This window comes from Spea bombifrons, chromosome 10 (genome assembly GCF_027358695.1).
Source record: "Spea bombifrons isolate aSpeBom1 chromosome 10, aSpeBom1.2.pri, whole genome shotgun sequence".
Lineage (NCBI taxonomy): Eukaryota > Metazoa > Chordata > Amphibia > Anura > Pelobatidae > Spea > Spea bombifrons.
Window position 1 is genome coordinate 1,753,769 of NC_071096.1, and position 13,752 is coordinate 1,767,520.

General features: G+C 41.3%; 1 protein-coding gene across 5 annotated transcripts in view; it reads right to left on the reverse strand.

Annotated features, from left to right (window-relative positions):
• TUB (TUB bipartite transcription factor) overlaps positions 1-13,752 on the reverse strand; it is a 48,983-nt gene that overhangs the window by 4,420 nt on the left and 30,811 nt on the right. For 4 of the 5 annotated variants that reach the window (XM_053449099.1, XM_053449098.1, XM_053449100.1 and 1 more), the window contains 6 exons: positions 8,480-8,531; positions 8,084-8,246; positions 4,379-4,516; positions 1,119-1,283; positions 358-479; positions 70-261 (listed from right to left, as the gene is read on the reverse strand). In XM_053449099.1, the coding sequence (XP_053305074.1) occupies positions 70-261; positions 358-479; positions 1,119-1,283; positions 4,379-4,516; positions 8,084-8,246; positions 8,480-8,531 (832 nt within the window). The remainder of the gene's footprint in view (positions 1-69; positions 262-357; positions 480-1,118; positions 1,284-4,378; positions 4,517-8,083; positions 8,247-8,479; positions 8,532-13,752) is intronic. The other variant, XM_053449103.1, reaches the window with a different exon arrangement.

A 13,752-nucleotide genomic window follows, 5' to 3' on the forward strand; every position in this document is an offset into this window, starting at 1 on the left:
TGGATACGTCCATTCCCCTCCCCCTCCCGATGGAAATTAAACCAGATTGTCAGAAAATGGCGTTTGGACCTTTTTTCCATCCTCCCTCTCCAGGTGGAGGTAATACGTGGGGTACATTCCTCGGTCCATTCCCTTTTTGTCTCGCGTGATTCGGCATTTGATGGTGACTCCCTGAGGAGCGGGCCTAATGGAAAACTGTTCGAGATCTTCCACGTCAACGGGCGGCTCGTTGGAGGGAGGACTGGAGGCTGAGGCAGTTTCCTAAAAAATGTACAAGGATTATCGACACGTTGTATCCATCACGGCTATCCCCTCTTACACAACCTTAACAGCCCCCCGTAATAGGCTTCTTCTCACCTTATTGGACTTTTTGCTTGTCGCAGACCCCGGCCGAGTGTTACTGTTCAGCTGGGAGGAACTTGAGCTGTCTTCGTCTTCTTCGTCTTCTTCCTCATCGAAGTTCATGCTGCTTGATATACCTGTGAGATGAAGACAGGGCAAGACTCGGTTCGGACCCTCATCGCTTTCCTCCCGAGACACCCGCCAAGCGTCCCCTCGATTGATAATAACCAACGGACCACCACTGTCCGCAAACCCAGTCTCTGATTAATGTGATCTCCGGGTGCAGGGAAAACGAGCGGTGAACTGAAATCACTCTAAAAGAACCCGCAGGGGGTGAAGGACAGATAATGGAATCCTCCGAAACAATGTAACACTCACACAATCACGCACATTCTGTTTTACGGGAACGCCACCTTTCCTCTGGTGCGGTTTCTGTTACAATCGGCTTCCTTTCGCCCTTGAAATTTATTTCCATGAGTATAAAATTGCTACATGTTTTTTTTCAGTGAAAGAATCGTTTGGTTATATTGAGTAACGATAAACAGGATTTTGAGGGAAACGCACAAGGTCTCAAGCATTTCCAGAAGACAAAGAAGAAGCTTTCTCAGATGCTGCGAGAATTTTAACTATTTAAAAACGTTTAATAATGTTTGTGTTCTATTGGTTAATATGAAGTGGTTTGGGCAGCAGATCCACTTTTAATAAATGCCTGAATTAATGCCCTGTTTGGACAGAGGGGTCTTGTAATGATAGTCCATGGGGGGTCGAGCACTCACCTTTTTTCTGCATGGTCACACGCAGGTCCTGTTTGCTTTGCTGTTGGCTGGTCCCCGTCGTTTCTCCATCTTCATCTTCACGGGTGGACTGTCCCACCGTGAGGATCTGGACGTGGCTTCCGGGGTCTTGTGCGTCTTCTTGAAAAGCAGCTGGTCCGTCGATGCCTGTGGCAGCAGATAACAGGTGAGATGGCACCAGGTGTGATGGCACCAGGTGTGATGGCACCAGGTGTGATGGCACCAGGTGTGATGGGACCAGGTGTGATGGGGCCAGGTGTGATGGCACCAGGTGTGATGGGACCAGGTGTGATGGCACCAGGTGTGATGGGGGCAAAATTAACCAGGATGACCAGGACAAAAATTACTCCAAAAACAGCAAAGAAGACAAGACATGATTCCAGTGCAGTTATTAAAAAAAAACATCAATGTTTTGGTTTGGAAGTTTAAAAAACCGGTATGATGCTATTTGATACAGAAAAAGCCAAACGTTTCCCATTTTAATAATGGGGGGCATGAGGTCATACTGTAGAACCAATCAATGGAGAGGAGGAAGGGATTTTTTGCCGCCTAAGGCACATCCATTAGAATAGCCTCTTTCTCCCTATCAGGGCTGGGATGGAAACTTAGGGTTTAAGCACGGAACCTTCTACTGGAATAATACCTAATAAAATAAAATGAAGCGTTAGAATATCACGGGCGAGTCGACAAACAGTGATAGAAAATCCCATCGCATGAAATACAGCCCAAAACGTAACACGGTCATACATAAACACCCACATGAAGATAATATTCTATGGAAATAAATGAAAAATGTGTATTCCGAAACAGATCATGCACGTGCGATACACTGTAACACAGAGCGTATACGATGACATCATATACAAGCCACATCATAAACGTACGAATAACAAAATGCTATCATTTAACGTGTATTTATAGCCTTCAGCCCACCGAACGTGGCCACACACAGTAAGTCCGGGTCACACGGGGTGAGAACTAAATTCTTGTCTAACATAGAGAATCTTACAAAAAAAAAAAAACAAGATTAAGCAAACCAAACCTTTTGACCAAAATGAATAATAAACCTTTTCTATTCTATTCTATGATTTTGTGACATTTATAAAGATATAATGTTAAATTATGATTTATGTTTTGAGATAATGTCATTTGATATCACTCTCTTGCGATGACCCCTTTACAGGGAATATAGGAAAATGGCTACATTTTGGGAAAGTAGAAATAAAATGTTGGTAGCCAAAGTTCAGAAGTTTCATGAATTAGACTTTTTTAAAAAATAATTTTTTGTGATATAAGAAAAATAAAAGCATTTTGTAACAATGCAAAGCAAGGAGGAAAAAAATATAAACTTTCATCTAGAAAATGTTCAGTAAGTAAAATTAAAGATTTGATTAAAAAATAATGAAATTGTGTAAAAAACTTAAGCGACCCCCAGTATAAGAGCCAAGGGAAGATATTCCCTGAAATTACAAATATCTTAATAACTGCAAAAATATTGAATGAATGAATGAATGACTAAATTAAATAAATAAATAAATACATAAATAAAAACGTGTGTTCAAGTTAAAAAAAAATCAGAAATCCTTAGTGATTTTTTCCCATAAATTATTCAGTGTCCCAGCTTGGTTGAAAAAAATTCTAAATTTTCAGCAATTTTAAATTGCTATTTTTTCTGCCCCGTTGACTAACCAGGGCACATAATCACAAGCACAACAGCAAAGCATAAAAATATGCATTTTTAATACAAAAAAAATCATTTAAAACAATGCTTTACAAACCAGGCCAGCAATAACGCTGTTTTAAAAAAAAAGTAAAAAATAAATCTAATCTGAACTGTAAAGGAATACTTTTTATTTTTAATAAATTTTAACTAAAGTTTTAAAGTCTCCATAAGGTTTCCCAGATCTCCGCATATTTTTTTCTCTCTCTTAATTCCATTAAGTTTTAGACTTTATTTGCCCGCTGAGAAATGAGAAGGATTATATCAAAGGTCTTTGAAAAAATCAAAGTTTTTTACATCAGATTATAATCACAAAGTAATTTTTAATATTTACTGGATGAGCTTTATCTCCAGCCAACAGGTACTTGAGTTAAGTTGGAATCCCTTTTACATCTGACCTTTCCAGTTTATAGATGAATTATGAGAAAAGGAGATAAGGAATAATGATAATTTCTTGGCAAAAGCAAGTTATATATATATATTTTTATATTTTTTTTTTGTACTACATGTGACATTAAATATCCTCACAATCCATATGATCTAAAAATAAGATGTAGTCAAATAATTGGGTAAAATAAAGGCTTCTCCATAAGAAATTGTAAACAATTCTAAAATATAAAAAAAATTATAAAAAAATTTAAATAATTTTAAGAAAATATTGTCTCCCAAAAATTAACCCCTATAAGAGTTTAACCTACAAAAAAAACATAATATGTCAGATTTATTTAAAAAAAAAAATTCAAATATATTGCTAGATTTGTCAATGGGCACGTGGAGAGGGGTAAATTTCGGTGTCCGGGCCCTGCCCCAGCTAGGTAAATATTAATAATTAAAAAATAAATTGTCCAAAAAAATGTAACTGCCTCTCCATGCAGATCACATGATGTGGCCACAGCCCCACGCAGGCCAATAATGATAACAGCCGGGCACCACTGATATCACCCATGAACTTCTGGCCGGCGGCAAAAAGTATCCAAGCACGCTCCTTTTTCAACGCTCTCTGGGAAGGGTCTCTGGATTTTTGGCTATATTCCATTAAAAAAACACGAGAATGCTTGGTTAACTTTCAGCTTTGGCAATTGCTACATGGGGGGGGGTATGGATAATACCCATTAATTATTATTATTGGCTGCATTTTTGGCCTAAATGCACAACTAGAACCACCTTTCCATGCTGACCATGCCTACAGCAGCATTGCATGTTGAAAAATCTTACTGTTTTGGAAGCCCGGGACCAAAAAAAAGAAAATGTGTAACATTGTAACACAAGACAAGGAGAGCCCCTATCATCGCTACTATTCCTGGAAGCAGAAAATAGATTTTCTTTATAAATTCTGGCAATAATCTGTTGGGTTTATTGGGTCAATTTATATTTCCATGGAAGAAAAGAATAAAAAGAGCAAAGAAATGGGAAAATTCCAGAATCGAAGAGCAAAACACTAAGCGCCAAGGAGTCCCTCCTTTTGTGAGTGTCATAAACATGCAATGCCGCTTGAAAAGGTGTTCAGACGCATGCGGCTAACCTTTCTGTTTGCCCTTTCTCTCCTTTCTGGCGCTGCCCGTCGGACAGCCAGCAGATCCCGTCGATTTAGCTTTTTTAGTGGATTTTGGAGGCTGGGGCTCTGCTAACGCCTGGGAATCGTCCCGATCAGCCTCCTGCACTGCTTGGTACATTCAAGAGAAGCCCCAGAGACAAGGAGAAAAAAGAGACAGAGATCAGACAGAAAAAGAGCAGATTAGAAAGTCCAAAGATGGTTTTGCCATATATTTTTTTTAACCCCTTAATGACAAAGCCTGTACATATACAGGCTCAAAATGCATTGTTTTTAATGGGTTTTGGGACCGCCCATTGTCCTTAAGGGGTTAAGAATCACATATTTGTATTTCTTTTTGATTTGAATAGTTTTGATGAGGATACTTTGTAACGCATGGTTTCATTACCTTCCAGAGGAGAAAAACAAAGCAGAATAAAAACACTGCTTTATTGTTACTTTTGCCCTTGAAAAATTAAACTTTCCACGCACTTTGTAGCAACAACAACGATACAAACCGTACTGTGAAAGCAGTTCATGTTTATGAAATAAAAAGGTAACAATTTGCTCCTGTTTAACCCAAAAACGAACCTCAGAGATTCCTGACCTGCTGATGGAGCGGCTCCTGCATCATCATCTGTATAACGTTTGTTTTTTGTTCTTTGTTTATTTTACGAGAAATTGAAACAAAAACAAAATGTAAAAAACACGGCGAAATGTGTCGGGTGTCTTGACTCAGCAAATTGAGTACGGGTATACAGGGAGATCAAAAAAATTCATGTTTTTTAGGTAAGATTCCTCCTAGCTTCTAAAATTCTATAGTTACAACAGGTTGAAGCCATTATGAAATTACTGGGATATATCATAATGTTTAATTTTCATTAAAAACTTTGGATTATTGATATTAATATGAATATATTTGTATTTATTATTTTTCTATTCTTAATAAAAATGATACTTTCATATAATAAGGAAATATAATAAGTGTAGGGCCCCAAAAATGCAGGCGGAGGGACTAATGTGTGTGATTTCAATCATTATTAAGCCCACCGAAAATATAAGATGATATTGGACTAAAAACAGCTCATTGCAAGTCGATTGTCATATTTAGGAATTCTGCCAGAAATATTTTAGTTAAAAATAACCGCGGTGCTAAAGTCTGAATACGCAAAATGGTAAAAAAGATTTAATTTATGTCTCAGCGGAGTTAGGGCGATGGTTTGGAGAACTATGGGACAATTTAAAAAACTACCATACTTTCCTTAAACTTTCCTTCATTACATGGATTTGGTTTTATGGGTTATATTTAAAATATACATTTATTAATATATATACATTCCATTGGTTGTATACATATATATATATATTTATATATATATATACACATTATATATAAGACTCTGTAATGGTTCGGTGGACACCAATATATGAACACAAACTTAACTCATACACACTAGCTTCTAAGGAGAAAATCTAGGAGTAGTGGGGACAGGGAATTGACTCTGAGAGCTTGAGTTAAATAACTATAACCGCTTTTAAGACTTTCAAACTTGAACTCTCAGATAACACATTTTCTGAAGAACTGAGACCCCTTCTTGTTTTATTTTTTTATTAATTCTTCAGATTTCTGGGTCCCAGACTCCAAAAAACTTGAAGGCCTGGAGGGAATAATATGAGCCTTTCGTGGACCATTCCATTGGTTACCACGGTAACAGCATCGCATTGCACTTATATCACTTTTTACAAAAAAACCCAATGTAAAAACGTATATGTTACATTGGGGGATTATGTAAAAAAGGTTGGAGAAAAAAAAAAATAAAAAAATAATAATAATCATCTTGTTGCCATAGCAACCAATGGAACAATTGAATTAGCAGGAACATTCTATGAGTTGTTATGGTGATGCAACCAACGAAATCATGAAAAATATTATTAAATACAATTTGTCGTGGTCAAAACACATCTTTAAAATGCAAGAGATTAGGATTCTATCTTATTTTGTAACAAAAGATGCAATAAGAGCAACTTCTATCATACCTTATATATGAAATCAGTCCTTGGCAGTGGAAATCCGGGACAGTTGGTACGTATACTGAATGTATGTACGACACGGGGCTGGGGTATATCCTTTATCCCGATCTTCACCCCCAAAATTCCCTTTGACTGCAGACAGCCGGTACCAGTATGGCTATGATTAACCTTTCGAGTGCCACAGCTGTAGTGGAGCACAAACTCTCAGCATGCCCAGCCAGGGGCAACAATCATATTAATGAATCCAGAAGGAGGTATCGTCCTCTTTCGCAGATCCATGCTGAAAATCTGATATTGCGTTGCCACGGAGAGTAATCTCTGGATAGCACGGAATAATTAATTTTAATAAGTGCCGAACAATTCATCTGGAGGATTCCGACGGCTTTTCTGCCGCCGTCACCCAACCCGAGAAGTGATTTAATAGGCATGGCCTCCACCGGGGGTTAATTGATGCTACGTGAAGAAGGGCTCCTGCGCTTAATGGAATTTGGAATAATAGCTTGGATCTGACCCGCGTTTCCATTATTCACGTTAGAAACACAACAAAGGCGGCAATTTTATCTCCTAAATGAGGAAAAAACAATGCGCTTAATTCTATAAGTGGCCCCGTCATTAAGGGGGGGGTAATTTATTAATACAGAAGCAGCCCAAACCATACACTAAGACGTTGTGTTTAAAAAAAACTGATTCTGGTGTTAAGTATGAAAAGTGATGTTATCACCATAGCAACCGGGAGATTGTTGTAATCAGAAAGAACATTCCATTAGTTGCTACGGTGATAAGACAATCACTTTTTTTATACATAGACTCAAACCTTAATCAGTCGTTGGTCTCGTCTTAGATTCAGGAGCCGTATGTCTATCCCATGCATGTTTAATACCCTCACTGTATTACCCTCTACCACCTCTGCTGGGAGGCTGTTCCACTTATCTACCGCCCTGTCAGTAAAGTAAAATGATGTCTCAGATCTGTGATGCTACACAACTGAATATATAACTATGCGTTGGTCGTCGGCCGTCTCTCGCATAGAGTTTGGACTCCATCCCAATATTTGCGGAAACAGGTTTTTTTGTTTGTTGGAGAAGCGCGTCTCTGCGGTACTCTTCTGGAAGTGGGAATGCCGCGTCAGCGCTCAGCCGGCTCCCAGCCGCCACTCACACCGTGTTCATTTTGGTAAATGAGAGTTCTCACTTTACATTGGATGTTCACAGTTAGAGCGCTGAGTGAAATCCCTCCCCGCTCCACGCGCGATTAAAAATGTATAGTTTCAGGAGGTGAATTTTTCCAGGGTTTAGTAAACTAAAAAAAATGCAACCGAAACGGCATTCCCGGTCGTCAAAATCAAAAAGAGAATGCGGTCGCCCGAGAATTCCGACGATGGATGCAGTAACTGACACAGCGCCCTACAAAGGCTTTCATCTCTTATTTAGAGACAGGAAGTTAGTATTTTTGGGGACCAAATGCACCACAGACAGCAATATTAACCCTTCACACTGACAGAGAACGGGAGTTTAGCCGCTAAACCTTGAGGTTGAAGATCACTTTGACCTCCCAACTCCTTGGCTTCACCCATCACAGCCCAAGCAAGCGCCTTCCGGAAGAACGGATTCCTAACAGCCACCGGAAACACCGTATCACGAGAAACACGTGAACACGCTAACTCACCGTGATAAATGGTGCTATTATTGCTGCTGTTATACGACTCGACCAGCGGCGCTTGTTCCTCGGACTGCTTCATCTTCCGAGTCCTGGTCCGTCCGTCCACATTGGATTGGACCATCAGAGGCTCCTGACGCTTCTTCTTCTGTTTTTGCTCTAGGAGTGCACGCTGGTGAATAAAAGAACATTTCAAAGCACATCGCTCCAAAAACATGCGCGCCTTTTCTACTTCTGAAGCTTAATATCTTTTCATTAATCATTCTTTGTCTCAGCAGGAGCCTGAGATCTCCTTCCATGGCCGGAGGTCCATGAAGAGCGGTGAAATACAAACATACAAAGGCTTATACCCCCCGTTCGTTCCTGGCCAGACCATGCGCAGCCATGGAAGACACGGTAACTCACCTGTCTGTCAAGTTTCTGCTGCCGTAAGCTGCTGCTTTCATCGTCCAAAGCACTAGAAATGAAAAGAAAAGAAAACGATGATCAGAGACTCAGAATGCAGGAGAAGAACCTCAAATCTAATGACCAACAAGGTGTGATTGGTGGAATTCTCCAATGGGGTCTCTTAGGCGGGGGTGGGTTTCATGACTCAATTAACATGAAGGGCGAGGAACTGTTGTAGCAGAGACAATGTAGCATTTAACTTTTATCCATATACGATTTTCAACCTATTATAGGTGGCACCGCCGCAGAAGAAGTCCATAAAGTCTCCATTCATGATCCAATTTACCAGAGTCAAGAACCACAAGCCACGAGGACGGAAAAGTTTGGTTAAATACCCCCGGCCATTCTTTTTTGTTCCACTAGAGGAACCTCAATAAACCCCCCAAAGAGAATATCAAAGGCTTTGAAACTGTTGCCCTACTGGAGGCTCCACATTGCCATGAAGACGATGGCCGGCTGGTGGGAGAGAACTCGGACCCCTGCCTTCCTCTCCCACGTGGAGGTGACCTGTCTATGCTCCTTCTATGTCCGGAAGGTCCACAAGTGATCCTTTCTTACCAGTCCTTGCCCAGCCCCCCCCCCACCGTCCCGGATACATCTCCAACGCACACCTCGGGGCATTATCATCACTAAAGCGATAAAAACATTTCGTCGTCCCTCCCCCGGGTGAGTAGGGTCTGGATTTCAGGAGATGACAATTAAGTCCTATAATTTCCGTTCTTGGTTCAGATAATTGATACGCGGCGGCTTTTCAGCGCCCTGCGCCCCCCGCCTCCTTCCGCCGCGTCCTTCTGTTATTAAATCTGTTTGCCGTTAAATGGTGCATTAGCGCGACTCCACTCCGCGGGGAAACAGTAAATCAGCGCCCTGCGACACGCGGGATATCTGGGCAGCGACGCGGAGATAAAACAGAAACTGGAGCGGCTCGCTGCCCGGAATAAAAGATAAAACACGCGGTTTGGGAAGCCGCTTTACTGCCTCCGCCCTGGAGCTCCGCGGGGTTCAACGTCTCGCCCCATCCTCGGCAGCGTTTTTCTAACAGTAACGATCGCTCCTATTGTTTTCCGCATACACTGTGGTACCCAAAGGGTTAAAACAATGAAACATGCAGAAAATGAAGTATTTCTCCCAGTCCTGCCTGCACCGAATATTATCCGACACTCTAAGCCCCCTGGACCAAGGCTGCGGAGAATCTCCTGCCAGGACTTTTATAAACCCACAAGAAACTAAGCTGAAACCGAGGAACTCTAATATCTGGAACCCTGATATCGTGTAAGATGCCGTTTAACAGTTAAATGAAATGTGACGGCGAAAGTCATCCGATTCAAAAATCTACAAAATGCGTTTGTGTGCAGCCAGTTGTCCGTTTGGCTCGTTTACAATCAAATGATTTAGGACCGCAGCTGCGCATGAGAAAGAAGCCAAAACGAATGAGCGTTTTCCCTGCAAAATTCGACTGACGCTCGGAGCAGATCCTGGTAACCAGATCCCCGACAACGGGGCAAGATCCACACAGCGAGGGGCAACTCAAGACTCTGTATACAGTATACAGTAATATAACCCCCAGCGCTGTATACAGTAATATAACCCCCCAGCGCTGTATACAGTAATATAACCCCCAGCGCTGTATACAGTAATATAACCCCCAGCGCTGTATACAGTAATATAACCCCCCAGCACTGTATACAGTAATATAACCCCCCAGCGCTGTATACAGTAATATAACCCCCCAGCGCTGTATACAGTAATATAACCCCCAGCACTGTATACAGTAATATAACCCCCAGCGCTGTATACAGTAATATAACCCCCAGCGCTGTATACAGTAATATAACCCCCCAGCGCTGTATACAGTAATATAACCCCCAGCACTGTATACAGTAATATAACCCCCCCAGCGCTGTATACAGTAATATAACCCCCAGCGCTGTATACAGTAATATAACCCCCAGCGCTGTATAGAGTAATAACCCCCAGCGCTGTATACAGTAATATAACCCCCAGCGCTGTATACAGTAATATAACCCCCAGCACTGTATACAGTAATATAACCCCCAGTGCTGTATACAGTAATATAACCCCCCAGCGCTGTATACAGTAATATAACCCCCCAGCGCTGTATACAGTAATATAACCCCCCAGCGCTGTATACAGTAATATAACCCCCAGCGCTGTATAAAGTAATATAACCCCCAGCGCTGTATACAGTAATATAACCCCCCAGTGCTGTATACAGTAATATAACCCCAGCGCTGTATACAGTAATATAACCCCCAGCGCTGTATAAAGTAATATAACCCCCCAGCGCTGTATACAGTAATATAACCCCCCAGCGCTGTATACAGTAATATAACCCCCAGCGCTGTATAAAGTAATATAACCCCCAGCGCTGTATACAGTAATATAACCCCCAGCACTGTATACAGTAATATAACCCCCAGCACTGTATACAGTAATATAACCCCCAGCACTGTATACAGTAATATAACCCCCAGTGCTGTATACAGTAATATAACCCCCAGCACTGTATACAGTAATATAACCCCCCAGCGCTGTATACAGAAATATAACCCCCCAGCGCTGTATACAGTAATATAACCCCCCAGCGCTGTATACAGTAATATAACCCCCCACTGTATACAGTAATATAACCCCCAGCACTGTATACAGTAATATAACCCCCAGCGCTGTATACAGTAATATAACCCCCAGCACTGTATACAGTAATATAACCCCCCAGCGCTGTATACAGTAATATAACCCCCAGCACTGTATACAGTAATATAACCCCCCAGCGCTGTATACAGTAATATAACCCCCAGCGCTGTATACAGTAATATAACCCCCAGCACTGTATACAGTAATATAACCCCCAGCACTGTATACAGTAATATAACCCCCCAGCGCTGTATACAGTAATATAACCCCCAGCGCTGTATACAGTAATATAACCCCCAGTGCTGTATACAGTAATAACCCCCAGCGCTGTATACAGTAATATAACCCCCAGCGCTGTATACAGTAATATAACCCCCCAGTGCTGTATACAGTAATAACCCCCAGCGCTGTATACAGTAATATAACCCCCAGCGCTGTATACAGTAATATAACCCCCAGCACTGTATACAGTAATATAACCCCCAGCGCTGTATACAGTAATATAACCCCCCAGCACTGTATACAGTAATATAACCCCCCAGCGCTGTATACAGTAATATAACCCCCTGGTTTTATCACATTTTGCTCCAATAAACTCCCTTTCTCCCCAGACCTGGAGCCGCCGTTGCTGTCAGTCATGTGATATTTTGGGTGACTTTCCCAGCTCAAACACCACACTGAGCTGATGCTTTATGGCGATGCTAATGAAGTCCGTTCCTCCATAGACTTTCATCTGTCAGAGAGTCCTCACAGGCAGTATGATAAGGAGTCGGGGGGGTTTAGTAGATCGGGGATCAGATAACAGAGCGAGAATCATACAGACGGCTGATATGGACTTTGAATCTGATACCAGTAAGAAAAACAAATGGCGGGAGCTGACATTTAAGGAGCCTTTGGTAAATTCAGTTGTTATTTCAATGGCCACAAAACCACTGAATGTCTTCTTCACGATAGCTTCTATCACCCAAAACAGAACCCACAGAAACAGCGCAGAAGGTAGGTGACGTTTAGCTGCCAACCACCCAAAGTCCTACTTGGATGAATTTGTTCTGAACGTGAATGGAAGCCACCTTCCCAGCCCACACCGGCCTCTCCGACCCCAACCTTCCTCAGGTAGACCACGTGAGCCTAGTGAGACCCCCTTCTGCCTGTCACCGGTCCGTGATCCCAACACCAAGACACAAGGTCTCTGTCTGCCTTCGTGACACCACAGCTGACCCTGACGAGTTTATAAAACATACAGGAAAAGAAAGACATTTCCCCCAAAATGAAAAGATTCCGTGAATGGACCTTTTTCATTCGGATTTGGAACGGAGACGCAGACGTCGTCCTCATTCATTCGCTCCCCACATCCTATCCGGGGGACGTTCTGACTGCACAAAGCGCGTTTGCATGATGTAACGGGGCTTATTACCCCACTGCCAACGTGTCAGACAAGGCGATTGGCCTCGTCAAATCCCCGCAGCCATCTCGTCTCGGACACCTGTCTCTGTACAGAAGCCAGTCCAGGGGGCTCATGAAGGAGAGATTCATTCCCGGCTATTGGAGATGAAAAGCTATTTATTCTTCCTAAAAAAAATAAAACATTTCCTGCCCAGCTGAAAAAACATTTCCTCTCAGTTTTGTTGGCTGTGAATGAAAAAGAAATAAGAAAAAAACCCACTTTTTTTAAAAAAAAAATTAACGCTTGAGAGCAGAATAATAAAAAAAGCAAATTCTTGGAATTTATTTACATAAAAAGTGGTTTTATTGTTCAAAATCTGGGACTTGAGTCTCGATATCTGCTCCGAATTAGACATAAAATCGTCTGAAATAACTAAAAATACCAAAACTGTATCTTTTCAATTTATTAGCAAATATTGGAGACATTTTAACTTAAATAAACGCATTCCAATTCAAGTCAAAACAAAATATAAATTTCAAGAAAAAATGTTTTGGGGATTAAGAAAAATTATAATTATTTTATAAATTACATTTTTTTTATTGTGTAATTTAGTTTTTGTAATTAAAATAAATGAATTCAGCAGTTCTGACATGTGTAATTTTTTTTTTAAACTTTTTTTTAGTATTTCTTTCAAGAAAAATAAAACTTTTGGGAAGAAATTAATAGATAATGTTATCGCCACCTGCTGGGGTTAGGTGATCAGACAAAAAATATCTAATGATTACCATTTGATGTCGACCTAAAACCGCAAGGGACAAAAAAACGTTCTCTGTGTCCAGACTGAAGGCAGACAAGAAGAAGCCTTGTTATTAACCTCAGCCTGTCCATGTACGACCGCGCTCCCCGAGCTCCCTCAGAGCTGTCACCTGTGACAATGGCACAAAAATGCCCAAAACAGCCACATTTGTCTAGTTTGTAACATTTAAACGTCTCAGATCAGAGGACATTACCCGATCTCCTCCGATGAAAGCTTTGTATTAGGACCTGGGCTTTGGTCGCCTGCGACCCGTGCTGACCTTGGGTTTAGAACCTTCACATTCATTCACCTTAGCCTTAGCCTTGGGTTTAGAACCTTCACATTCCTTCACCTGGTCTGATTTAAGACAAAACCGATACAATGTATCATCAG